Source organism: Erythrolamprus reginae, chromosome 1 (genome assembly GCF_031021105.1).
Source record: "Erythrolamprus reginae isolate rEryReg1 chromosome 1, rEryReg1.hap1, whole genome shotgun sequence".
Taxonomy (NCBI): domain Eukaryota; kingdom Metazoa; phylum Chordata; class Lepidosauria; order Squamata; family Dipsadidae; genus Erythrolamprus; species Erythrolamprus reginae.
The window spans coordinates 27,148,530-27,176,476 of NC_091950.1; the positions used below are offsets into that span (position 1 = coordinate 27,148,530).

The window sequence follows — 27,947 nt, forward strand, 5'->3', positions numbered from 1 at the left end:
AAAGACAAAAAGTAAAAATTTAAAAAAGACGCATTGCATTTATATGACACACACAAACACCCCGTTTGCCAGTCAGGGGCTGAAGCCCCTCAAAGAGGGCGCGGATATTTCTGACTGTCAGCGTCGCCTGCCTTCCCGTCCGGGCTCCGGGAGCCGCTTTTTCCCTCCCGTCTCCAGGCTTCTCCGGCTCATACTGTAGTTGAGAAGGGGGAGGAGGAGAGGAGGACCAGGACCCATCAGGCCCGGCCTTTAGCCGCGCCTCGTTGCTCTTGGCTTCTCCGCCCTACGCTCCGCCGCCGCAGCCACCGCGGCTGCTGCTCGTTTAGCTGGGGTGGCCTCGGCTATAGCGAGCGGCTTCGTTGTTGTTGTTGTTGTTTTGTCCGCCGTGAGGGAAAGTAAGGAGGAGGAGGAAAGACCACGCAGGGCGCCGCGGGGCTATTTTGTTCCCCGCCGACGGACCACACCGACCGCCTGACCGACTCAACCGACGCCGTTCGGCGCTGCCTGTCAGTCGGTGACGGACGCGGGTAGGAGGCGGGGTCCCTTCTTGCCTTCGTTTGGCGGGTATGAGAAGGCCCCGCCGAACGGCAGCAGCACCAGCGCGAACGGCGGCCGTCCTGCAGAGCCTGACGCAGAAGCGGGCCCGGAGCCTCGACTGCTCCTGACAGCGCAGCCCACAGCCGCTTCGCCATGTGTCCCACGCGGTGGTGGTCGGGGCCGGCCCTGGCTTTGGCCTTCGCCGTGGCTCTGGCTAGTATGGGCACCTGGAGCATGGCCAAGGGTGAGTACAGAAGAAGAGGAAAGGGGGTCGCGGTGGTTCGGGGTGGCGTTTAAAAAAAGCCCTAGTTTGAATACAGTAGTAACCAGTGGAAACGCGATACTATGCATGCAATGTGTTGCTGGTTGCTTTGCTGTGGGGCAGCCTTCATATTTCATACATGGGGTGAGGTTATTTGGAAGCGCTTACCTAGGGCTGGCAAAGGTATGTCTCTTAGTCAATAACTTGTTTTTCGATGCAAGGACAAGTGATCTCAGAGGTGTCTGCCTGTCTGTCTCTCTAATCTCTCTTATCTAATCTTTATATCTCTTTTATCTAATCTATCTAATTTATTATCTGTCTGTCTGTCTATCTTTCAATCATCTATCAACCATAATGTATCAATTATCATCTATCTACTATTGATCATCTATCAACTATCATCTCTCTCTCTCTCCTATCTATTTATCATCTATCATCTGTCTGTCTGTCTGTCTGTCTGTCTGTCTGTCTGTCTGTCTGTCTGTCTGTCTGTCTGTCTGTCTGTCTGTCTGTCTATCTATCTATCTATCTATCTATCTATCTACTATCCATCATCCATCCATGCATCCATCCATCCATGCATCCATCCATCTATCTATCCCATCATATCCCATTTTACATCTCCCATTGTACCTAAGTGACTAGAGGGATGCTTTGGAGTTTTTCCTCACAGTCAGATTTACATTAAAAACTAGGCACATCTGTGTGGATATAGTAGACAATTCCCTTCATGGGAGTGTGCTTAGAAGTTTTCCAGGGAAATGTTTTTGTCAGTGCAGTGACACTAATAGTTACAAAAGTGATAGGACTTATTGAATGAGAGACTATTTCTCCAGAAGTATTTTCTCTGAGGCTTCTGAGGATCTTTTATATTGTTGTTGTTATGATCATTATTACTGTAATAATTGGATTGGCAATTTAGTATTACTTGACAAAGTGACTGAAGGAGTCCTATGTGTGCCTCTTTTTGCTTCCTAAGTAGAATGTGATAGTAATATGGATATCATATTCTCAGTGTGAGTTTTGTGACTCACGTTGACAGTTTGACAAGTAATTTATTGTACTTTATAGTACCTCTACTCCATGCAGTTTGTAAAACTGTTTAAAACAACTCAAGAAGCATCTTAACTTGATACTGGCTTAATCATAATAGTTAATATTTAATTACACTAATATTTCATATTTAGTGTCGTTTACTAAGAATTATTTAGTGTGAATCCTCTTCAAGCTTTTTCAAGATAGACAAAAGCATATAGTCACTATCAAAGAAAAACTTTACTGTGTAAATTGTGATTGAATTCTGTAGAAGAATTACTTTTGCATTTTTTGCTACTCTAAAATAAGCAGAACTCCTAAAAGTGTTTATTGGATAATACCCTAAATGTGTAATACTTAATTATTTCAATATGTTTATATTCTGCTTACCCTCAGTATACTCCAAATGCAAACTATTAAATATTGACCATTGTAAACATTGTCCTTAAACATATAAGGAATCATTTAAAACTAGACTAAATCCTCAGACCACATAAATAAAATTGTATGTAACATTTTATTTTGAATATTTTTGCCAGTTGATATGCTATATATGCTATATACTATTGTATATTTCATGTAACATTATTAATATTACACTTATTTAATCATATTTGTACTCTTAGATGTTTTGTTATGATTCATATTTGGGCTTTTCAGTGGTATCTGGTTCAAGCTTCACCTTTCCCCTCACGTAATATCTTGACTTAGATGGAATAATATTTTTTAAAATGTTATGTTATAGTCCAGAATAGCTTATTTGAAGCAGGCAATAGATTTCTCATTCAAGGGTGTTAACTACTGTACTGTTTATAGTATTGTTAATAAAGACTAAGTGACATTAATATTTATGACATTTTATAGTAAAGGGGCATTCTCTGGGCCCAGGCTCTTGCATTTTCTGTGTAAAATTGGCTATAGGGTGAGGCATGCACCTCTATCTTTTTCTATCTATTGCTGTGAACATCATTGATTATCCACTTGGTGAATATCTATTGAGATTCTCAATCATCGGGGTCATGGTTGTCTCAAAGGTGCTTTCCTTCCAAAGGCAATTGTACTTTCTTCAAGCAAAACAAGTTACCTTTTGAAAGAAAGCACCTTTGGGTACACTTGATAAGCATAAACCAGAATTAAATTAATAGTAGCAAAATCCCATCTTGCTTTTCTTCTCTCAACATCAGGAAGGAAGAAACAAGACTATAAGATACATCTTAGCTCTTTAAATTGTGTGAATTTTATTTTAAATTCTGTGACTGCACCGTCATATATATTAAATGAAACCTTATGTCCCCATTTTGCAGATTGGACATAAAGGTGGCTCAGAAATAGAAACTTATATTTGTGTGAAGTTGCAGTACTGGTTAGGAGTTCAGTAATGTTGTCTGTGAAGTAGTGAAATAATTAAACTTATTTTAATAGCACTGTTTATTATGTGTATACATGTACTGTGCCTGTGAATAGCATTAAAGCCTTCTGTAGTTATATTGACTATTTTCCAGCCATTTTTCCAATAAATATTTCAAGAATTAGTAAAAGTAAATAGTATTGAACTAGATTACTTCCATAAAACTATGGAATTATTCCATTGAAAACTTGTTCTTTTATGGGTCTACAACCCTCTTTCTGTCTTAATTAAATTCCTTGCCTGTTATAATGATTATAATGTTCTATTCTGAGGAAGGTAAAGGTACACAATGTCACAATGGAGCAGCAAATTGTGTCCCCCAAATAAAGGAAGGGGGTGCAGTGGCTCAGCCGTTAAAGACACTGAGCTTATCAGCTGGAAATCTGACAGCCCAGGTGAGAGACCTAAGCTCTGTTTGATAGGATGAGCTCCATCTCCTGCTCTCCTAGCAGTTGGAAAGCATGCAAATGCAAGTAGATAGATAGGTATCACTTCAGTGGGAAGGTAACAATGTTCCATGCGCCTCAGCCTATCATCATGGTCGCCACATGATCATTGAAGTATCTTTGGACAATGCTGGCTCTCTCAGCTAAGAAACAGAGATGAGCATTGCACCCTAGAGTCCGACAGGTCTGGACAGGGAAAACCTTTATCCTTATCATATCAATTACCGTAAGCCTGAATCACTGATGTAAGAAATACGTGTTATGGTTCTTTTATTTTTCTATGGGTAAAAATTGCATCCATTTTCTAGTTTCCTTGGTTTGTTGTGTTTAGAAAAATAAGTCAATTAATACGAGAAATATATTTGGCAACGTTAGATGAGACTGAAGCTATTTGTTCTATGAATTTAACTTAGAGGATTTTTGCATGCTGTGAATTGCATTGGGTAAAAAATAAAACAGGGCCTTTTGCATGGAGAGGCCTACTATTCCAATATGAAAAGCCCCCCCCCCCTAAAGAAAAAACTTTATGAGTTATGGAAGGAAAGTTCAAGGTCCAGCAGGCATTTGAATATGATATGGCTGCAGTTCCTTTGGTAAGAAAATCACTTTGTCCCCAATGTAAGGAAAATATTAAATTCAAATTTGTGATGGGCATGTACTGTATGTATGTGTATACAGAGAGAGAGAGAGATTGAGAGATTAAGTTTTATGTTGATTGTTGAAGCTTCACTTAAGGTTAACTACAATAAATCCTGTGCTTAACCAGGCTATTTCGATCTACCACTTTTAATGTTTTGCCACAAATATTTTGAAATGGGTCCTAGTTTCTCCTTCCCATGTTTTTAATTTGCCTTCTGCATCAGGTTCTAAAATGGTTTCTCTCAAATGTGGCATTGGGAACATGCAGAGGTATAATTGTACAATCCCTGTCTATATATTCAAAACTGGCTATATATAAAATAGGGAGTCAAGATGACACTTTGCCAGAGAGGTTATGTTAGCATTCTTTTATGCAAAGTGCTGGTTGGAATTCTGGGTTTTTGAGCTGTGCCAGGAAAACACACAGTTCCATCTTGAGGGTTGTCTATCTCTATGTGAACACATACACAAAAACAAATATTTTACAGCATTTGCTAGCTGGTACAAAGTAACTTCTTTTTAATGTAGTAAGTATTACCTTTAAATAAACAAAATATGTTTGTGGGTAGGCATTGGCATTTAAGCAAAATGAGGTAAATGAAAGAGACCTAAACAAGTTCCTGCAGAAAATAATAGTAGCACTACTGTAGCATGTGATGGCAGTTTATTAACTGAATTAGATTTATCTGTTCTGTGTTGAAGTTTGGTATTTTTCCTCAAGCAAATAGTAAATTTATTTCTAAAACTCAAAACCTAAACTAGTCGACAGCTGTGCATTTCCCTAGTTTCTATAGTAATATACAGTAAATGTGATTCTTTAAATAAAAAGTTAGGTAATAAAATATTTTCCTACTTAAAAAAAAGACTTTTGGGAGCTTGTGTATGGAGAAAAGTCTTGAAAGATCTAGGCTTAAATTTGACTACAGCCAACTGATATTTTTTTTCAATATTAGGGTTTTAATTATTATGACTTTGAAACATGTTAATGGAAAAAATGAAAACAATCATGCTTCTTCTCAAAAGGTTTTAATGGCTAATGTAATTGTTTGTAGCTTTAGTGTAGTTTAGTAAGAAGTAATATTTTCATATTACAAAAGGAAAGTATAAATGATCAGATAGGCAAACTGATTCCTTATTATTTTAAGCATTTTGCATTGCTAGAGAACTTGCCCTGATTTTATTCGAATTAATTGGATATGCATCGTAACATGATGGTATTTGCTGGCAATTGAAATTATAAATATCTTTATCTCAGAATATTTAAAATATAAATCAAAGGTATGCTTTGCAAGTATCGCAACTTTATGTTCTCCATATTAACGCCTTTCTTCTGTCCATGGTCTGAGGTCTTCTGTTCCCCAGTGCTCCCCATACAAAAAGTCAAAGCTTCATATGAGTCATAAAGGTTTCTTATTCAGATTATTTACTGTAAACATACACTTGCATTCCAGAATTGCCCCAGCAAAGTACTATTTTGACTTTACTCTTTGATAGCTGAAGGGTATACTATTAAATTGGCTTATATAATAAATTGTGTCCCTCCCCCTTTCCTGGTTTCATTCCCCGACTTTCTGGTGCGATTACTTCTTATAGTTGAGCTGTACTGGCAGACTTTGAACTGGATTCATTTTCTACCCAAGACTGGAATATTGGTAATTGGTGTTGTCCTGCTCATTCTGCTTCATTTGATTTTTATAGTTCAACATTTTTATACAGCACAGAGACAAACTTGTAAAGAAATTAAATAGTTTGGCTGAAGATTTAGAAAGTAAACTGAGCTGAGCTGAACTTCAGATTAGATGAGTTAACCAGAGCTGTTTTGCAAGCATATTGTTATTTCTGCTATTTGAATTGGATTGGCATTTTGGAATTGTTGGGGTTTTGTTATGTGGCTATCTTGTTCCTTGTACTAGGACAGGAAGCCAAGCTTGATGGCCTTTTGGTTCCTTCAATATGTGAATTAGATTTTTGCTCATTTAAACTTTTGTAAATCTGGACGACATATAAAATTGGTCTACATACCAAATTCAAAGAGGTTACACAAATATATTGGGTATAAGTTCAATAATAAATTATTTTAATAAGAAATTAATACATTACAGATACATGGATTTACATCCATCTTTTTTTTTTCAGATGGAAAAGTAAGTTAAATGTTTGAATTCTTACTCTGCAATAGCTTGGTTTTTATATAAAGAATCCTAGTCAAATAACTTTGTTTGCTGATTGGCTTATTTTTTTTAACAAGCAAGTATTGGGATAGATCAGGTAATATGAGCACACTAAGAGAATTTTGTCTTGTCAAAAAATTCTAGAAATATTTTCATTTCCTTTAAAAAAATATTAATAATAATAATATTCACATTATATACACAGTTGGTGTAACATGGGCATACCTAGGGAAGCCCATGATTGCTCTCGCAGCTGCATTCTGCACGATCTGAAGTTTCTGAACACTCTTCAAAGGTAGCCCCATGTAGAGAGCATTACAGTAGTCAAACGTCGAGGTGATGAGGGCATGAGTGACTGTGAGCAGTCACTCCCGGTCCAGGTAGGGCCGCAACTGGTGCACCAGGCGGACCTGGGCAAATGCCCCCCTCGTCACAGCTGAAAGATGGTTCTCTAATGTAAGCTGTGGATCGAGGAGGACGCCCAAGTTGCAAACCCTCTCTGAGGGGTCAATAATTCCCCCCCTCCCAGGGTAATGGACGGACATATGGAATTGTCCTTGGGAGGCAAAACCCACAGCCATTCCGTCTTATCAGGGTTGAGTTTGAGTCTGTTGACACCCATCCACACCCCAACAGCCTCCAGGCACCAGCACATCACTTCCACTGCTTCATTGACTGGACATGGGATGGAGATGTACAACTGGATATCATCAGCATACTGATGATACCTCACCCATGCCCCTGGATGATCTTGCCCAGCGGTTTCATGCAGATATTAAATAGCAGGGGAGAGAGGACCGACCCCTGAGGCACCCCACAAGGCCTGTCAGTGCCAGCTGCAGTGGACTTCAGAAGCATCCAACTGGTCATAAAGGCAATACAGTGCTGACCTCTAAAAGGGCTTTGAAGGCTCTTTAATGAGAACAGGACACGTCTCTCACAGGCTTTGATAAGCTTGGAAAGAGGATGGAAGGAGCTATTGTAAACGGTACTGTAACAGTGGTGCTAGGGGTGGTTATTTCTTCTGCAGTACAATTGCTTATTATTCGTGATTTCTAATTTTTATTTTTAGATTGTTTTTAATGCTATGTAAGCCACTCAAAGTTGTTTGGCGGCTTTCAAATTTGATCACATTAAGACGTAAAATGTATTATTACTTAAATCCAGGGATCTTACTGAGTATTTCTCTCAATAAACCATTTGCAGTATAAGAAATCTATAAAATAATTATTATTTTGTCTCTCGTATGTGGATCTTCCCAAACGTTAAAAGCAGAGATAGTTTGTCCTGAGACCCTTCCTGTATTACCTTTTAAGGCACCAGAAGTATGTAGTGTTGCTTTAAAACAGAGTAAAAAATTCCATTGATGATTTATGAGACAACTTAGCTATAAAGCCAAAAGAATCCTGTTGAGCAACCATATTGTTCCAGATTTCACAGTAATGTTGCCAAGTTAATATTTTTTTTAATTAATGGGTCTTAAATGATTACTCACAAAGTGGCATTTGTAATTTAATTACACTAGAATGCATCTATGAAGCGAGCTTTGCAGTCTTCAGAAACACGTACTTAAGACTATTGATAAGAACTGAAGGTTGTACATTCGGTGTTGTGCCAGTAGGGCTCCTGTGGTGGAACGAAGTCTAAATCTGGCCCAGGTTGCAGACTCAGCACTGAGGAAACCAGGTTGCTAAATATTTTGCAGTAATTGAGTTTATGGGACAATTTCTGCTAGGAAAGTATTGTTTTCTTACGTGGCTTCCCCCCCCCCCCCCAAATTTGTGAAAAGGGCTCATAAAACAGCAGTCCAGCTTATTAGATCATATTGGCATTGGCCACAGTGATGGCATTTGTCAGGACTTAAGTATAAATGACTTTTGTGGATATTAGGGTGTTTGGTTGTGTTTATTTCCCTTTTTCAATTTACCCAATTGTATAGCAATTGGTTTCAGAGTCAAAAGAGTTTGTGCACATTTATCTTACATGTGTTTAATCAAAAGTGGGTTCTGTTAAGTAGGACTCACTCTTAACTAAAAGAACATGTGAAATGAATGTTTAATATTCTATGTTTTGCTAGTCTCTGATCTGAGATTTGTATTGGGGCCAAGATATACATTAAAAAGAGACCCAAAGTGTTAGATATAATTTAACATTCTCTGCTGGTACATATAATTCTAGCTTTGAAACTACAGTGTTCCCTGGGTTTTCGCGGGTTCGAACTTCGCGAATAGCCTATACCACGGTTTTTTTTAAAAAATTAACTAAAAAATACTTCGCGAGTTTTTTCTATACCACGGTTTTTCCCGCCCGATGACATCATATGCCATCGCCAAACTAATAATTTTTGCAAATAACAAAAAAAAATAATTATTGTTAATAAATAATTATGTTTATAAATATCAGGATCGCTAAGTGTCTTATTCAATGGTGAGTACCAGTAATAATGGTGAGTAAATGGTTGTTAAGGGAATGGGAAATGGTAATTTAGGGATTTAAAGTGTTTAAGAGAAGGCTTGTGATACTCTCCATAGCCAAAAATGGTGTACAGAAATTCGACTTTCGCGGGTGGTCTCGGAACACATCCCCTGCAAAAATCGAGGGAACACTGTAATTAAAACGTTCTTTTTTTAGTCACTGGAATGGTTGTCCTATTGCTTCAAACTGCTCTTAGGCAAGCAAGTGCAGTGCTTTCTGTTTCCTAAGATGACAGAAGGCTAATATAACAAATTGATGTGTGGCTCATAGTAATGTAGATATTCAGATCCTCCTTTTGTTGCTTAAGAAATGCCCTGCAGCCTTCTTCTATTTCAGTCAAATGGCTGCAGGGCACTTTGTTCTCTCACAGATAGAATGGATAACACCAGAGACTGAACAATTGTTGCATAGCTGCCTTTGATTGGCTCCCGTGTCACAGATACACATACATGAAAAAGTGAGTTCAAAGTGCTGATGGGTTTTGAGTTCATTTAAACAGGCGGGCCGTATTACTAGATGTATCTTAGCTGCACACAGGGTTGTTAACTGAGAAATTAATTTACAGAAGAGCAATTATGGACATTGCTCTGTTAGGCGTTAAAATGGATGTTGTGGAAATACTAATCCCTCCCATCTGTTTACCTCTGAAGGTTTGATTGCATGTGATGAAATAAAATTCACATCACATCTGAACTGATCTGTTTGCTTAGTGTAGGATCTTGCTGCTTCATGAATCGAATGCTACAAAAAGTCTGTGGTTTTCTTACTGAAAGATTATAACCTCAAGCAATACCGCAGAATTATGGTTTGACCTATAAACTTTACCTCAACTACAATGAATACATGCGCATTCCAAGTAATTGTAATAGTGGAGATTATTTTGACAGTTGAATATAATAGTCAGAGTAATCCCTGAGTTGTAAAAACATTGTTTATGAATGGTTAATTCTTGTGATGAGTCAAGTAAGGGGTGTGTGTTTATTTGTGAAATTGTCACTACTAATTGAGCTGGTTTTTATAGTACAAACAACCATATTCTTTTATTTCCTCTGGACACAAATATTGTGGAAGCGGGCACTAAGAGTTTTTTCTTAGATCTTAAGGAAAAAAATGCCATATGTGTGATTAAATCTGCTACTTACCATTATAATCTTAGTCTCCAATTAAAAATGCCTCTATTTCCTACAAATGAATGAGCCTAGATTGAATTACAATGTACCACATAGAAAAGCAAACACAGGGGATTGAAAGTTTCCATGGGTTCCCCATGTGAGTGAAATAAGACCCATATTATGAAATATGACAATATGTTTGTTAGGTTTATTAGGTATTTTAAGAAAGAGGACGAGTTAATCATCCTGGTTATTACCAAAAGCACATGCATTTCTAAGAAAGACAGAAACTTTTGCACCTTGGGCTGATGTTTGCCACCCTGAGGATCACAATAAGAATGGGGACACATAACTGGTGATTTCCATTCCCCGCCCCTGTAAGTGAAGAGGAAAGGAGAAGCTCAAAGCAGTCAAATTGTTTTTTTACATTCCATGATTTGTCCTTTGGACTCAGCTACTGAGAGAACATGTAAGACTTGGGCCATTTTCTTTTTTATTTATTTTATTACTGCAGTAAAAAAAAAAGTGATAGAAGAAAATGCCATATGTGTGATTAAATTAAATCAACATTACTTCATTAAAATAATGCCACAAAAAGTAAGTCCAATTAAAATCTCTTGTACACATGGATTTTCCTAATTTTTTTTTAAAGTCAGTGAGTTATTAATTATGTTATTTCTGTGTAAATCATTGAATAACCTTTACCCTAATCATAAACAGCATTTTAATTATTTACATGCTGTTTTTCAAAACTGCATTTCACAAATATGTTTGTGTAGAATACTAATTGAAATCAAAGTCTATGTGGTAATCTGACTGCTCTATTTAGACGGACAAATTGTCTACAAGGTAACAAATGAAGTATGCTGGATACCCAAATACTTTTCCGCTTGTTCCAATATGTTTGGTGGCTTTTGCCAGCAAAATCTTGCAAAACCTGTCATTCCCAGTTATTATCCTTGTTAAGGCTAAGGATCATTGTTGTTGTTATACAGGTAGTCCTCAACTTACAACAATTCCTTTAGTGATCATTTGAAATTACAACAACACTTTAAAAAGCGACTCATACATAGAATGGTTGCACCATCCCCAAGTCATGTGACCAACATTTGAACGTTTGGTAACCAGCACATATTTATGACAATTGCAGCGTCCCAGACTCAAAAAAATCAGTCTGGTTGTAAGCTGGGAGAAAGACGCTAGAAATAAAATGGAAGCTGGCTACAATGAAAAAAGATCTCTGTTTATTTAGTTTCCATAAACTTCGGTGACAGCAGCATGTTTCTGGATTGACAACATGGATCAGTGAGTGGTTGGAATTTTGTAGGGTTCTGGGGCTTGGTGATTGAGATGCTCCAGAGGATAAGAACCTAAGAAGAGCCATGCTGAATCAGGCCAAAGCCCATCGAGTCCAGCCTTTTGTGTCACACAGTGGGCCACCAATTGTCCATGGGGATCTTGAGCAGGAAGAGAAGGCAAGACCCTCCCTGTCCCTTGACCCCCAGCAAATGGTACCCAAGGGAATCCTGCCTGCCTCAACAAACATAAAGGCAGCGCTTGGACATCCGTTTCAATACCCATCCATACACTTGGCATCCATGAATCTGTATAATCCTACCTTGAAGCTATCAAGGCTGACAGCTGTCAAAACCTCTTCTGGAAGTGAATTCCATAAACCAACGACCCTCTGGGTGAAGAAATATTTCCCTTTATTTGTCCTCACTTTTTTACCTATGAGATTTAGGGAGCGCCTCCTTGTCCTAGTATTGTGTGACAGAGAAATAATTTTTCTCTATCCACCTTTTCTATCCCATGCATGATTTTATACACTTTGATCAAGTCACCCCTTAAACACTGTCTTTCAAGGTTGAAGAGACCAAGGCGTTGCAACCTGGTTTCATAAGGGAGATGCTCCATTTCCTTGATCATTCTTGTTGCCCTTTTTGCACCTTTTCCAGTTCCATTGTATCCTTCTTGAGGTGCGGTGACCAGAACTGTACACAGTACTCCAAGTGTGATTTCACCATCGATTTGTACAGTGGCAATACAACACTTGCCAACCTATTTTCGATTCCCTTCCTAATCATGCCAAGCATGGAATTTGCTTTTTTACTGCTGCTGTGCACTGGGTTGACATCTTCATTGAGCTGTCCACCAAAACCCCAAGATCCCTTTCTTGGGTTGTCTCAGAAGGCTTGGTCCCCATCAGTTGGTAGGTGTAATTGGGGTTCTTTGCCCCGATATGCATAACTTTGCACTTGTTTAGGTTAAAATGCATTTGCCACTTTATTGCCCACTCACTCAATTTCGAGAGATCTTTCTAGAGTGCCTAACAATCAGTTTCACTTTTCACTACCCAGAACAATTTAGTGTCGTCAGCAAACTTTGCTGCCTCACTATTTACTTCTACATCCAGAGCATTAATGAATAAATTAAAAAGTAAAGGTCCCAAAAATGAACCTTGGGGTATACCACTTCTCACTTCTTTCCATCCAGAGAATTGTCCATTTATTGCCACCCTTTGCTTCCTACAATTTAGCCAGTTACCAGTCCAGGACAAGACCTGTCCACTAATTCTGTGCCTAAGAGCTTTTTTTAGAAGCCTTTGGTGAGGGACTTTGTCAAAATCCTTTTGAAAGTCAAGATATACAATATCTATTGGGTCCCCTTTATTTATATGTTTATTTACACCCTCAAAGAATTCTAACAAGTTAGTAAGACATGATTTGCCTTTGCAGAAACCATGTTGATTTTGTCTAATGTAGTGAGACTTGTGTCTTTTGCTATTCTAAGGATAGTGGATAAATCCTATTATGTCTTAAAGGTCATGTCCTATCCTTAGAATTTGGGGGAGGGGGACATAAATTCTTAATCCCATCAGCTCCAGTCTTCTGTGGGATCCAATGGTGTTTCATTTATGAATAGATTTTCCCAGTCTTTCTTAATAGGTACAGAATATCCACTAAAGATTTGAGGCTTTTGGTTGAGGCTATGGCAGAAAGACTTTCAGCCTTTGTTAAGATTTTTTGTCCATTTCTCCTTTGGGGAAATATAATATTCTGCCTCTTTAAATATTCCCGAGAATATTTCATTCTCTAGGAATGGGAAGGGGGCTTCCTATACTAGGTGTCCTAGAGTTGCGTATTATGGCATTGCAATGTTTGGAAATATGTGTGATGTGTGATGTTCTTAGAAATGCAATTTGTAAACTGTTCATTTTGAAGTACTGAAATATATAAACCTAAAAAAATTGATCACTACAAATCTGATTTTCAAACTTTAAGAGTTTTAGAGATCTAAAAGTTTTATAGATGGAAAAATTGATAACACTACAGTGATCCCTCGATTTTCGCGATCTCGATCTTCGCGAAACGCTATATCGCGATTTTTCAAAAAATATTAATTAAAAATATTTTCCCACCCGATGACGTCACTCTCTTCCTTTCTCATCTTTCTTTCTCTCTCTCTTTCTCTATCTTGCTTCTTCCTCTCTCACACTCTCTTCTTCCCTCTCTCATCTCTTTCTTTCCTTCTCTCTCTTTCTCTATCTCTCCCCCTCTTGCTCTCGAGTGGCGGGCGGCGGGCGAGCGGCGGGCGGGCAGCAGCGAGGAGCCGAAGATCGGGGTTTCCCCTTTGCGTGGGCGGCGGGGAAGACCCAGGGAAGGTTCCTTCGGCCGCCCAGCAGCTGATCTGCTTGGCAGCGCCGCAGCAGCGAGGAGCCGAAGATCAGGGTTTCCCCTTTGCGTGGGCGGCGGGGAAACCCCGATCTTCGGCTCCTCGCTGCTGTGGCGCTGCCAAGCAGATCAGCTGCTGGGCGGCCGAAGGAACCTTCCCTGGGTCTTCCCAGGTGCGGAAGTAAAAACACCATCTGCGCATGCGCGGCCATGGAAAAAAGGGTGCGCATGCGCAGATGGTGTTTTTACTTCTGCACCACTATATCGCGAAAAATCGATTATCGCGAGGGGTCTTGGAACGGAACCCTCGCGATAATTGAGGGATCACTGTATAGAGATAAATCTCAAATGCACCCTGTATTTGTCAAATAGCAGTTAAAATAAGAAAGAAATAAGGTGCTTTGTCTAGATGTATTTTGATGTAGTGGTTAAAGTCCTCAAACTAGAAACTGGGACTATGAGTCCTCGTCCTGTCTTGGGCCCAAAGCCAACTGAATGTCCTTGGGCCAGTCACTTTCTATCAAACCTAGGAAGAAGTTATGGCAAACCACTTTTGAAAAACTTTGCAAAGAATTTGTTCAAATAGTTTCTAGTTCAAATAGAATTGGACATGATTATACAGAAGCATAAATAAAACTTAGAATACTATTATAAACAGATAACTTGAATTATTTCTTACTTACTTTATGAGACAACAAAAACAGCCTTGTGAAGCATGAATAGGTTCCAAATAGATACAGTATCTAAAGGCCCATATTCCCAACAACTGGAGATCAAATTTGATTAGTGATATGTTAATACTCAGGTTGGGAGGTTTTTTGTAGGCTGTATCTGATTATGTTTTGTGCATGAAAATTATTTCATAGTCCTCAAATATCTTAAAAATTATACTTCTAGATTAATACATTAGCTATACAAGCGTGTGTGTACAGCTAATGTACATGGTTATATCAGAAGCATGGCTTATTGAAAACTATAATTGACCAATTTCCTACACCAAACCTAACCACAAGCAATGGTTTTTAAACCACAGTGTTAGAGCTACACTAACTCTAAGACCAAATCCAACAAATCAAATTAAATCTTAGTACTGTATAATGTTTGTATCCATTTATTCAAACTAGGGAAAATTGATTTTTTTTTTAGGTTTCTGATTGCCACATACACATTCAGTATTCAATATTAATAACATTGCTTTTTAAAATATGTAAGAATAAATGTTTCATGTTAGTGCAAATGGCCTGGGTATAGCAGGCTATTTCAGTTAGGGCAGTACATTAGAACAAACAGATAACATTATGCTCTTCCATTCCACATTATCTGAGCTATTTGTAGAGAAGCAGAAATGTTTTGATTTATTGAATTAATTGTTTGTAAGTGGAGTTGGAGTTGGTTTCTTATGTTGTGTATCACAGAGTTTGCAGAGTATAGTAAATTTAGTAACATCTTAGTTTTATTACCTGTTTTTACAAGAAAAATTGTATTTGAAGTACAGATAGTCCTTGATTTGCAACTGCTTATTTAAGGACCACCTGTAGTTTCAACAATCTCAGAGAGGATGATTTATGGCTCATGAAACACTTCCAGGTGTCATAAGATGCTGCTCATCTCCTCCACTCCTGTGGTCATATAATTGCATTTCAGGCACTTGGAATTGATTCACATTTTTACTTAATTGCAGCATCCTGTTGTTCGATGTCAGTGATTGGCAATGTTTTTTTATGCTGGTTTCTGTCTTTTTGCCAATTGCCAGTAAAAAAATGCCCATTCAGGAGAATGGATTCGGACTTAGGATAACATTATTTGCTTAACAACTGCCATAAAAATGATTGTAAGATTGGCTCCAATCATGTAGGTGCCTCAACTTACGACAGTCATGACTTACGACCAAAATTCGGGTCCGAATTGTAGTTGTAAGATGAGGATTTACCTGTACCTTGTCTTACAAAGAAGACTTTAAAATCTGGATGTGTGGCTAGTTGTAAAGATGACTGTAACATTGAAAATAAACGTATTCAGTGGAATGTTTTATCAGTTTGAAAATAATACTTTTCTTTTCTTTCTTACAGTTTGTCCAAGTGTAGACATCCGGAATAACATGACCAATTTCAGCATGCTTGAGAATTGTACTGTGATTGAGGGACATTTGCAGATCTTACTTTTGTTCAAAACTAAGGCTGAGGATTTTCGAGATCTCAGTTTTCCTATGCTGACGATGGTAACCGAATACATCTTGCTATTCCGGGTCTATGGTATGGAGAGCCTCAGGAAGCTTTTCCCCAATCTCACTGTGATCCGTGGGACTCATCTCTTTTTCAACTATGCTTTGGTCATCTTTGAGATGGTTCACTTGAAAGAGATTGGCCTGTATAGCCTGATGAACATTACCCGAGGGTCCGTACGGATTGAGGAGAATGCTGAGCTCTGCTTTTTGTCAACCATTGACTGGTCTCGGATTTTGGACACTGTAGAAGATAATTACATTGTTGCCAACAAAGACAATAATGAGTGTGGAGATGTATGCCCAGGAATAATGCAAGGGAAAAGCACCTGTCCTCAGACTGTGGTCAATGGGGAGTTCACGGAGCGTTGTTGGAGCCATGCCCATTGCCAGAGAGGTAAGTTGATGAATTTAACTTTATCATTTCTACATGTCATGTCTTTTGCTAGTCCTGAAAACAACTTGTTTTGTAAAATGCTCCCTTATTGGTCTCCCATTCCATCTGTTTTGGCACAATTCTAGTTTAATCCAGTGTCTTATTACCAGATATTGCTGATCTACAGTTCCCATTATCCTTCATCATTGGCTATGCTAGCTGGAGGTTGCTGCAAGTTATAGTTCCAACAATTTCTGGAATGCTGTAGGTTGCATACTAATGGTCTCTAAATCTCAGAACCCTTTCCATCCTACAGCAGATGGATGTTCTTCATCTGACTTTGAAGAAGAAGTAATTGTATCCTGCATAGGTAATACAGGATAAATACTCAAATTCTGTAGTTTTCTATCTTTAGCTGGAAGAATCATCTAACAAACTTTTGAAAACACCTTCATCTGAGATGTTGAAGACTTGTAATAAATTAAATACCTTAAATCAATGGTTCCCAATGTGGGCACCCCGTGGGGGGGGATTTGATTTTTAATGGAGGCAAATGGAACCTTGTTTAATCCAAATTAATGGCCTTTTAGGCTTCTTCCATGTGAGTAGTTCACTTTTTGAATAGTAAGAACTATATGTCATAGGGGTGGGGAGCATCAGGATTTGAGAGATTCTTAGGTGGAGCATGGACAAAAAAAGATTGGAAACCACTGCCTTAAATGCTTGGGTTGATGAACAAATATTATGATTGGGCATAAAGCTTTCTTAATATTCCTAAATGCAAAAGAAAAATACCATATCTTTCAGAGTATAAGACACACCTTTTTCTTTCCTAAAAGAGGGTGGAAGTGTCGGTGTGTTTATGCACTGAATACAGCCATTCTTTCTGTCCCAAGGCCCCACCCCTATGTCCCATTTTTGTGGAATATTGGCCCATTTTTCGTAAAAATGGGGTGGACAAAGAGTCTGGGAAGCCTGCAGAGTGCTCCTGGGGATTGGGGGAAGAAAAAGATGCCCCCAGTTTGTGAAAAAAATGGGCAAAACCCCCACCTGTTTTTCACAAAACCCAGGTGTTTTTGCCTTCTAATGAACCCATCTGGCATGATTGGAGGAGAAATTCTGGGAGCTGACGTCCACAAGTCTTAAAGCTGTTACATTTGAAGTTTGTAAAAAGTATTCTGCTACACTAATATTTTATTAAGTAATATATGACTACACCATTTGATTCAGAATACTTTTTTCCTTGTTTTCCACTTCTAAATCTAGGTGCATTTTATACTTCGGTGCGTCTTATACTCCAAAAAATATGGTAACTGTTAGGACAGTTCTTCCCATGTCCAGAGGTGGACTGATCATATTGCTTTGATTGAGGATTTATTCTTCATACTACAGTATATATGTGCATACCTGTGTGTGTGTGCCTGTGAACCTTGAGCCAGTATTGTCTAAAGACAGCTTAATTTGCCTGTTGTATGATTTTCTAAAATGTTGGCTTTAGTACGCAAACTGTGCACTTCTGAACTGGTGGGGAAGGTAAGTAGAACCCACCTTGAAGAGACGTACTTGCCAATAAACAGCTGTAAAAATGTTAACTTGACAAACTGTCATGATCTGCTGAAATTTGTGAGTATATTTGCCAACTTTTAAAGGCATTTTTTGCAAAAGGTTTACTGTCCTAATAGAACGTTTTTGTTCAAAATGATTATCCAGAAATTGTACTGTGGTTGTATGGTAGCTTCCGTCTACCTTGACTTCTAGACATGTGGTAGAATCCTATTGGAAAAGCTGTCATTTCCTTGTCTATTTCACTATGTACTTACAATATTTGCCAGAAGCTTATTATGTGGTATGCTTAGTAAATGTTTTTTTCAGGCCATAGTCTAGAAAAAACATCTGATGATATAGACTGGACCATAAGTTTCCATACAATGTACAAACATTCTGTTTCTACCATAAAGACTCTATGTATTGTTCACTAAATTCTGTTCAAGTCCTCTTTCAGTGGACAAACTATCAAAGTCCTGTTATTTGGTTTGATATTGAATTTTGCCAAGGAAAATGTTTTTCCCCAAAACAAATGTGTATTTTTCATTTTCGCTACTGTGCCGCAGTGTCCTTTCCCCCAGTTTTAGCCCTGCATATATCCACTGGGGAGGAAAAGCTCTTGTCTATTCTGAAAGAATGGACATTCAGTCTTATTTGCTTACCCTATGTTTTTGACATACTATTCTATGTGTTTTGTTTCAATTTCTCTAGTGCAGGGGATTCCAAACTTGGCAACTTGAGGACTTCAACTCCCAGAATTCTTCAACCAGCCAATTCCAGGAATTGAAGTCCACAAGTCTTAAAGTTGCCAAGTTTGGGAACTCCTGCACTAGTACAGTAGGAACCTCTGGTCACAAATGCTTGTGACCATGAACAAATCAAGTTCCAACAAAAAAAATTATCCCCCCCACCCCACAGCTGATTTACCCTTCTGTGTCATTTTTTTTCCTAAGTGCCAAATTTCCAAAATTAATTTTCAGTCACAACCAAATTGGTTTGTGACCAAAGTTATGGAACAAATTAAGGTCATTCCCAAAGGTTCTACTGTATAAAGACAGCCATATGATGAATTTATAGAACAGGAAGAGGACATGTTCTACAAAAACCCCTGGATGAATATAGTGAATGAGAATATTCACTCTATGCAGGGAGCTGATCTTCGAAGCCTAGGTCTGTTGAGAAAACTTTTACCTTCTAGCACAAAAAGAGTTTCTAGCCCACATGATCTTAAATAGGCTTTCTTTGGTGCATTTATAACTCTGGAAAGTCATTCTTTGGCGGATTCATAACTTTGGAAAGAATTCTGCTTTTTCTACTGACTTGTCTTTAGAAAGTGACAAAGTTCAGAGGTGTGTGCATGTGAGAAACAGTGCTTTGTATTGTTTACTTAGGTAGAAATATTACTTAGCAACTGTTTCCAATGACTTCTTTTTTTTTTTTTTAAATGTCCTGGGAATTTCTGTAGTCATAGGCCAAGTTTTATTGCATATACTACTACTTCCTTCTCCCAACCAGCCCCGTCCACTCACAGTATGAGAAAACAAACCTAATGATAGCACTAGATTATTTGACCAGTTCTCATGGATGTGATATTTATTAATCCTTTTGAAGTATACACAAATGTTTCCTGTTACTGGTATCAGAGGAGGAAAAAGCATGTTTGCCTTCATCATGAAAGTCAGCTGAAGTACTTTCTAAGAGTTCTCAAGCAAACACTGGCTTGATGATAGAGAAGTCTCAATTGCTTTTTCCACACCAGTACTTCTGTATTCTTCGGAGTCTTCGGAGAAGGGCGGCATACAAACATACAAACAAACAAACAAACAAACAAACATAATAATAATAATAATAATAATAATAATAATAATTCACCTCTGTGTATAAAGAAATGGGAAGTAGCTCATTTTATGTATACTTATGCTTCTGAATTTGGATATATAAAAGGATGCCTTTCCCACAGATGTCATATATCACTAAAACATACCATATATTTCAGGAGATAATTAAGCCTTTGGTGAAATTTTCCATTGCTTCTGAAAAGCCACTACCATCTCCAACAGCTTATTTGTAGCTCAGGGTTGAAATGGGGGGGGGGGTCCTTGATGCTCTCTGCGTTGTTTTTTTGCAGATGTTTCATTATGCAGATTAGGTTACTCTTCTTTGGAGAGGGGCGGCATACAAATCTAAATAATAAATAAATAAAATAAATAAATAAATGTTACCTAGCTTGGGTATTGAAATGTCTGCAAAAAAACCCAACCAAACTCAGAGTGCATCAATGACCCATCACCTTACTAATCAATTCTATCCTATCTTGCATGAGAAATCTGATGATGTGTAGTCTGTTTGAAGAATGCCATCTTTGGGGAGACTGCTATACTCAATATAACATTTCCAATTTATCTTATTACAGTTTCTCATAATTTGATAATTTCGTAGATTTTCACGGGGACAGGTATGAAGGTCTTGGCATATTTGGGTTTCTTCCCGTGTAGATTTCAGAGATTTCTGGTGACATTTCGACGAGGTCCCACTCGTCATCTTCAGGCTGGTGCACTTCGCCCTAGAACAAGGACAGAAGCACCAGCCTGAAGATGACGAGTGGGACCTCGTCAAAACGTTGCCAGAAATTTCTGAAACCTACATGAGAAGAAACCCGAATATGTCAAGACCTTCATATATATAGGTGTGTGTGTGTGTGTGTACATTCACTATGCATATATAGGGTATATATGTACATGCATGCACACTTATATGCAGAGTGCATTTTAAGATCTTTTTCCTCCTTTGGAGTAGAATTTAAATTATTGTTTCTATAAATTACCATACAAAACGCCCCCTAAAAGTGTTTCCCACCTCAGGATTTAAGTATCAGACTCCTTTATTGTTGTCTCTCAGCATTCTTCCAAATACCAGTTGTTCAAAATTGAAATGAACTTGTGTTTGAGGAGGTTGTTCTCTGTATTTTGGTTATTAAGACACTAGAGGCAGAACTGTACCTTGCTCCAGTAACTATTGTGCTTTTCTTTACCAAACTGACCAGAGAATATGCTTTTATTGCCAAACATCAACTAGTCAGTGTTCAAATATTGGCTAATACTTTTGTGCCTTATACTTCACCTTCAATGTTGGCGGAAAAAAACCCCCAACAACTGTTCCCACCTACAGAAAACTGAAAAAAATGAATTAAAAGTGTCAAGTCAGCCTGTGACAATTACATACAGTATATTTTAGCTTGACAATCCTTTATTCAGTCTTGTTATCCTGCCAGATTGCACAAGCATCCTTTCCAAAGCCCACAATGAGTGCTAGCACCAAGGGTGTTACCTAGTGTGGTAAAGACACATCTGCAAACAAGGAGCTACATAAATCCTGTTTTATTGGCACATAAATGAATCAATTTAACACTTTTGCTTTCTTCCATGACTGCACAGGAGGACAACTGTGTGTGTGCGTTTTATATATACACATATACATGTATATATAAAATCAGTGAAAAATGGTCTTCTATTGAGAATATATCCTTTTAATATACCAGTACTTTGTTGGGACCATCCTGAAAGGCAACTTCAGGCTATCAGAAACAATTATGGTTGCCTATTTGTTAATGGCAGTCTTTCTTGAATCATGTTCTCTTCATTCTGAAACTAATTAGTTAATGTGCCACTCTTTTTTGAGATTCAGTTCTAAGCATTACTTTTAATTTTTTTAAATTGTCACATTTTTAACCTGCACACTCCTAACAAGCTAGCCCAATGTAGTATAGTCTGTTCTGGGTCCTATTCTTTTTAATATGTTTGTGAGTGACATAGGGGAAGGTATGGTAGGGAAGGTTTGCCTATTTGCCGATGACTCTAAAGTGTGCAATAGGGTTGATATTCCTGGAGGGGTCTGTAATATGGTAAATGATTTAGCTTTACTAGATAAATGGTCAAAGCAATGGAAACTGCAGTTTAATGTTTCCAAATGTAAAAAAATGTAAAAAAATGTAAAATAAAATAAAGGAATCCTCAATCTGAGTATTGTATTGGCAGTTCTGTGTTAGCAAATACTTCAGTAGAAAAGGATTTAGGGGTAGTGATTTCTGACAGTCTCAAAATGGGTGAACAGTGCAGTCAGGCGGTAGGGAAAGCAAGTAGGATGCTTGGCTGCATAGCTAGAGGTATAACAAGCAGGAAGAGGGAGATTATGATCCCGCTATATAGAATGCTGGTGAGACCACATTTGGAATACTGTGTTCAGTTCTGGAGACCTCACCTACAAAAAGATATTGAGAAAATTGAACGGGTCCAAAGACGGGCTACAAGAATGGTGGAAGGTCTTAAGCATAAAACGTATCAGGAAAGACTTCATGAACTCAATCTGTATAGTCTGGAGGACAGAAGGAAAAGGGGGGACATGATCAAAACATTTAAATATATTAAAGGGTTAAATAAGGTCCAGGAGGGAAGTGTTTTTAATAGGAAAGTGAACACAAGAACAAGGGGACACAATCTGAAGTTAGTTGGGGGAAAGATCAAAAGCAACATGAGAAAATATTATTTTACTGAAAGAGTAGTAGATCCTTGGAACAAACTTCCAGCAGACGTGGTAGATAAATCCACAGTAATTGAATTTAAACATGCCTGGGATAAACATATATCCATCCTAAGATAAAATACAGAAAACAGTATAAGGGCAGACTAGATGGACCATGAGGTCTTTTTCTGCCGTCAGACTTCTATGTTTCTATGTTTCTAGTATACAATTAATAAACAATTAATGAAATAAATAATAAAAGCAATGCAATAATTTAACAGTGTTCCAACAGTGCTCCAACTAAGAAACCTCTTAACAGACACCTGGTCTCTATACCTTGAGTTGTTTTTGTTGTTGTTGTTGTTGTTGTTGTAAACCTATAGGAATTCTTGGAGTCTGCTGCTACAGAAATGAGAGGAGAGGAGAGGGGCCTACTGCAGCTTCTGGCTTTACCTCAAAGTATCCCCATGTAAAGTGCATTACAGGAATCTCTTTGCGAGATAACCAAAGCATGACTTACAGGGGTCAGATACAGAACTATTCACCAATGTCTGATAGTAAATACAATAAATACTTTAGAAGCTTCCCTTCAATGCCTCTCTCTCAGGGGAATATAGCAGAGTAAGTAAAGTCCCTTTTAGTAAATAAACTAACCAACCAATGCCAGTTTGGGATAGTGGTTTAGGTACAGGGCTCGAAATCATGAGTTCTTGTCCCACCTTAGGCATGAAAGCCAGCTGGGTGACTTTGGGCCAATCTCAGCCCAACGCAGCTCACAGGTTGATAGAAGAAAGGCTGGATAAAAAAAATCACTCAAATTTGTATGGGTATTGTTTTAGTTTGTTGCTTCTCATCAGACCATTACATACCTGTTCCCTCCCAAATAAGACATCTCCTGATAATAAGCCAAATCGGGCTTTTGAGTGCATAGCAATAAGGCCGAACACTTATTTCAGGATTCAAAAAAAAAAGAAAAAAAGACAGCATCTTATTTTCAGGGAAAAAAGCAGGAACATTATTATGAAGACTGCCATACTAAAGGATGATGGAAATAAAGATGATATTGGCTTTATCTAGATAAAAATTCTACTCAGTTCTATATTTCCTGATGATGAGGTATCCTGTGGTAAGATGAATGGCCAATAAATGTAATAAATAAAATAATAAAATAAAATATATATTTTTCAATCGCTTAATATAGATATTGATATGAATATGTAAATAGAACCCTATGGAAATTTGCAACAAAGGCTGCAAGGTAGCCAAAATTACCATTTGCACCTAGGCCCTTCAAAGTAGGAGTGAAACTACAAGAAAGCCATGCCTTTGGTTTTCAAATGCTTTAGGCAATTTAGTAAAATACTGTCGGTGGTGTCATAGGCCAAATGATTGAGGAACACAAGCCTATACACTCCCAACATATTGACCAATTGGGGTGACCAAAAGTATTTCCATGTCATTCCCTGGTTTAAAAGCAGATTGAGAGAATTTTAGATAATCCGGAGCATCAAGAGTTGCTCAGTAACATCATTCTTTTTTTTAAAGTGGTTTTTATTGAATTATTTACATTAAAAACAGAACATAGAAAAAAACGCAGACAAACAAAAAATATCTAATGATTAATTATTTTGTTCAGTAACATCATTCTTTATAGTTCACAAATAGGGAAGTCTCTAAACACATTTTTTCTTCAGTGGAGGTATTATGCTGTTGTCTTTAATGGAGGTAGTATAACACCCGACAGAAGAAACTTGGGTGTTAATAAGAGAACATATTACTTCCCTCACTAGATACCTCCCAATCTAAACTACTCAGAACTGAGTTTAGTTGAGTAATAGCTCAACCTTGTCCAAGCATCTTTTCCAAAAACTCAAGGGCAGCGAACAAATTGACAAATAGGACAAGGAAGTATATTGACTATCTCCATGTTCTCATAATTAATGGTATCTTCCATCTGACTGTTGATATGGCTGACGTTATCTACAAAACATTTTACAGAACCTTCACAGATCACCCTCCAAGGACTCAAGAAGGACTCTACAATTTTTACAGTCTCTATCAGCATCCAAACTACTCAGAATAGCTTCATCTGGTGTTTTTCTCCAGATGCAATGACACAGAAGAAGCAGCTATTTTTTTCACCTCCTATGCCAGATTGTAAACTAACCCAACTATGTGATCATAGTTACTTTGGATTTGCATCACTTTTGCTGTAGCCATCTGTCTGCTTCATGTAGTAGTCTATAACTCCTTAAACACAGATGATTTACAGCTTGGTGGGAAGGCAGAAATTGCTTAGAAGCCAAATAGTCTAGAGTCTAGACCGAGAGCTGGAGATTTGAATCTGCCATCAAGGCCTCCACACAAACTTTTGGTGCTGCAGGGGACAGATTCACCAGCAAATTTCTAGTAGATAGAACCTCATAATCATCCTCTGAACAAAGGGGGGATAGAGGCATTAAGCGTATTTTAATTAGAATGGTGAACAGTCCATGACAAAGGAGTCAATTCTAGCTTCTCCACCTATGGTTAATCATGATGCCAGAAGTCAGATGTGCCCCACTTACGTAATTATTACAGCAGATACACGATCTGTCCTCTACTGCAGTGTTTCCCAACCTTGGCAACTTGAAGATATCTGGACTTCAACTCCCAGAATTCCCCAGCCAGCATTCGCTGGCTGGGGAATTCTGGGAGTTGAAGTCCAAATATCTTCAAGTTTCCAAGCTTGGGAAACACTGTTCTACTGAATGCGCAATTGGTCCTCTACAGCAGGGGTCCCCAAACTTTTTACACAGGGGGCCAGTTCATGGTCCCTCGGACTGTTGGAGGGCCGGACTATTAATAAAACAACAAATCCCTATGCACACTGCACATACCTTATTTTAAAGTAAAAAACAAAATGGGAACGTACTATTTAGAGGGGGGGAGTCTGAAATTCACAAAAGTTTATGTTTTGTTTTTAATTTTCTTTTGTTAACATCTGATTGGCTATACAAGGTTTTTTTGGTTTATAGAAAAATGTATAAAGAAAGAAGGAAGCACTTTGTCATAATGGTTAATACGTTAGAAATATAATTGGTGTACTTTTTGAAAGAACATTAAGGAGTGAATTTAATTAAAAGAAAAGTATGTACCTGAATGACAACTTTAGAAAAAAAACATTTCCAATTTTTTTGATGATTGATATTCATTACTAACAAAATATTCATGGAAAATTAGATGGTACACTGTATTGTTTGAATGTATGTTGAGAGAAAATTTTAAAAAAATTTACACCCCCCCAAAACAGTCCTTCCTTCCTCCACCCCTCCATTCATTTCCTTTTTCCTTCCTTGTTCCATTTCTTCTTCCTTCTTTCCTTCCTTCCTTTTCCCTCCATTTCTCATTCCCTCCCTCCCTCCTTCCTTCCTCTCCTTTTCTCTCTCTTGCTTTCTTTCTCTCTCTCTTGCTTTCTCTCTCTCTCTTGCTATCTCTCTTCCTCCCTCCCTTTCTCTCTCCCTCTCTTTCTCCACCTTCCTTCCTTCCCTCTCTCCTTCCTTCCTCTCCACTTCTCTTTCCCTCCCTCTTTTTCCCTTCTCTTTCCCTTTTCTTTCTTTCTCCCCACTTCTCTCTCTGAAGTTCGCGGTGGAGTGCTCAGCCTCCCCCCCCCAGGTGCATGGCAGGCTGGCAGTAGAATGGGGAGCTCGCGCGCATAGGCGCATGCGAACATTCAGTGCTGCAAGACTTCCCCGCACTTTCTTTGTCGCTACCTGCCCCAACTCCGATGCCCAGCTCCCCATTGCGACCTTGGAAAAGACTGCATGAGGGGTTGTTTGGGTGTGCGTGGCAGCACGCCTTTCAGGGGACATTGCTGTGGTCCCCAGACACAGCCAGAGAAGCCGGGCGGGGCTCAGAGCCCATGGGGGTTTCTTCAGGCCGACAGACTCGCCCGCGGGCCGGATAAATGGCCTCAGCGGGCCGTATCCGGCCCCCGGGCCGTAGTTTGGGGACCGCTGCTCTACAGGCTTCCCCGTGGCATGCTTCTCTGCTTCCTTCTTCCCTGAGTCTTTACGCTGCCTGTTGCTGGGTTGTCGTTGGGGCTCAGGACTCCAAACAGTGCCCTGAGGATTCCGGGTAGCTGGATAAGTTTTACGGGAGGTTCGGGTTAGAGTCAGGGTTCCAAATAGCATCCAAAACTAAATCACAACTGCAGGCAGTTTTCTTGCACTTGAACACTTCCAATGCCTGGCCTTGGGCAAGCACATGCTTGTTCTTACAGACATGCGTGCTGGAGCTGAGCTAGGGCAACGGCTCATGTGCTGGCAGATATAGGTTCGCCATCACAAGTGTAAGGCCCTTCAGCTCCTTTCCTCCCTCATTCCGTATTCTGTACTGTATCTGGTCAACAGTGCAAATTAACAATGAGAGATTAATAATATGAGTGACGTTCAATTCTCAGCTTCTGGGATGGTTTCTTTGCAGCCTCTGCAGAATAGCGCCTATCACATACTTTTCTACTTACCAGAACATATATTTTATCACTCTAAATTGCTCTTGCTTGTATTACAGCCTGTTATTCTGTAATTCTTGTGGAATTTTGGTTATGTGGTCATGCTGGAATCACTCAGCCATAATGTGAGGCTATGTAATTGTCAGCTATGAGAAAAAACTATGGCTTTTCCTTCTTAAATCTGTGAAAGGGAAGTTCTGGAATGATTTGGCATCCAGTTCCTTAATATATAGCCAGAACAAATGAGACAAATTTGATTTAGGTGTCTGAATTGAGCTCTAAAAGTTTTTCTCCAGTCTTGGGATATAAATTATAATTGTAGCCATCCCCATAGTTTGGTTGGAGGAGCAGGAAGGGTTTCAGAGTAGGAGAAGTGTTATTTTAAACAAATGAGTTTGAACTGTTCTTGTCTTATATACAGTAATAGGAGCCAGAGAGGATCCATAGATTGTTTCATGTTTTGGAGGCAAGGTATCCCTCTTTAACCACATAACAAACATTTTTAAAAACAAAGGTAGACTCAGTCTGAGGCCACATTTCCAGGGGTGAGATTCAGCCGGGAGATTCCGCCTCCCATGTGGCCCAGCGTGTCTACCTGCCTTCCATGCTCTCCGCGCGACCCAGCTGAGCACCCAGCCTGGGTGAGCCTGCAAGCAGCACAGCCTGAATTCCGGCCTACCTGCCTCCCACATCACCCAGCCAGCTTGCCTGCCTTCCCTGCTGCCTTCCCCGCAGTACATATGCACACACACACATACACACACACACACACACAGAGTAGATAATGTATTTTTGGGTGTGCTTATACAGACCCTATTCTAGATTAGATTTAGATTTATTGGATTTATATGCCGCCCCTCTCCGCAGACTCGGGGCAGCTCACATCAATGGTAAAAACAGTACATAGTAACAAATCTAATATTTAGCAATCTAAATTACAGTTTTAGGTTAAAAAGTCCTTAAAAGCAACCTCAATATATAAAAAACAAGCACACAATCAATCATACACCAAAACTACATGGGCAAGGGGGAGATG

General features: G+C 38.8%; 1 protein-coding gene across 1 annotated transcript in view; it reads left to right on the forward strand.

Annotated features, from left to right (window-relative positions):
• The first annotated feature begins 207 nt into the window (after positions 1-207).
• Positions 208-27,947, forward strand: part of INSR (insulin receptor) — a 113,542-nt gene continuing 85,802 nt past the window's right edge. Inside the window, exons 1-2 of the mRNA XM_070747988.1 lie at positions 208-781; positions 15,829-16,377. Coding sequence (XP_070604089.1) covers positions 691-781; positions 15,829-16,377 — 640 coding nt within the window. The 5' untranslated portion in view covers positions 208-690. The remainder of the gene's footprint in view (positions 782-15,828; positions 16,378-27,947) is intronic.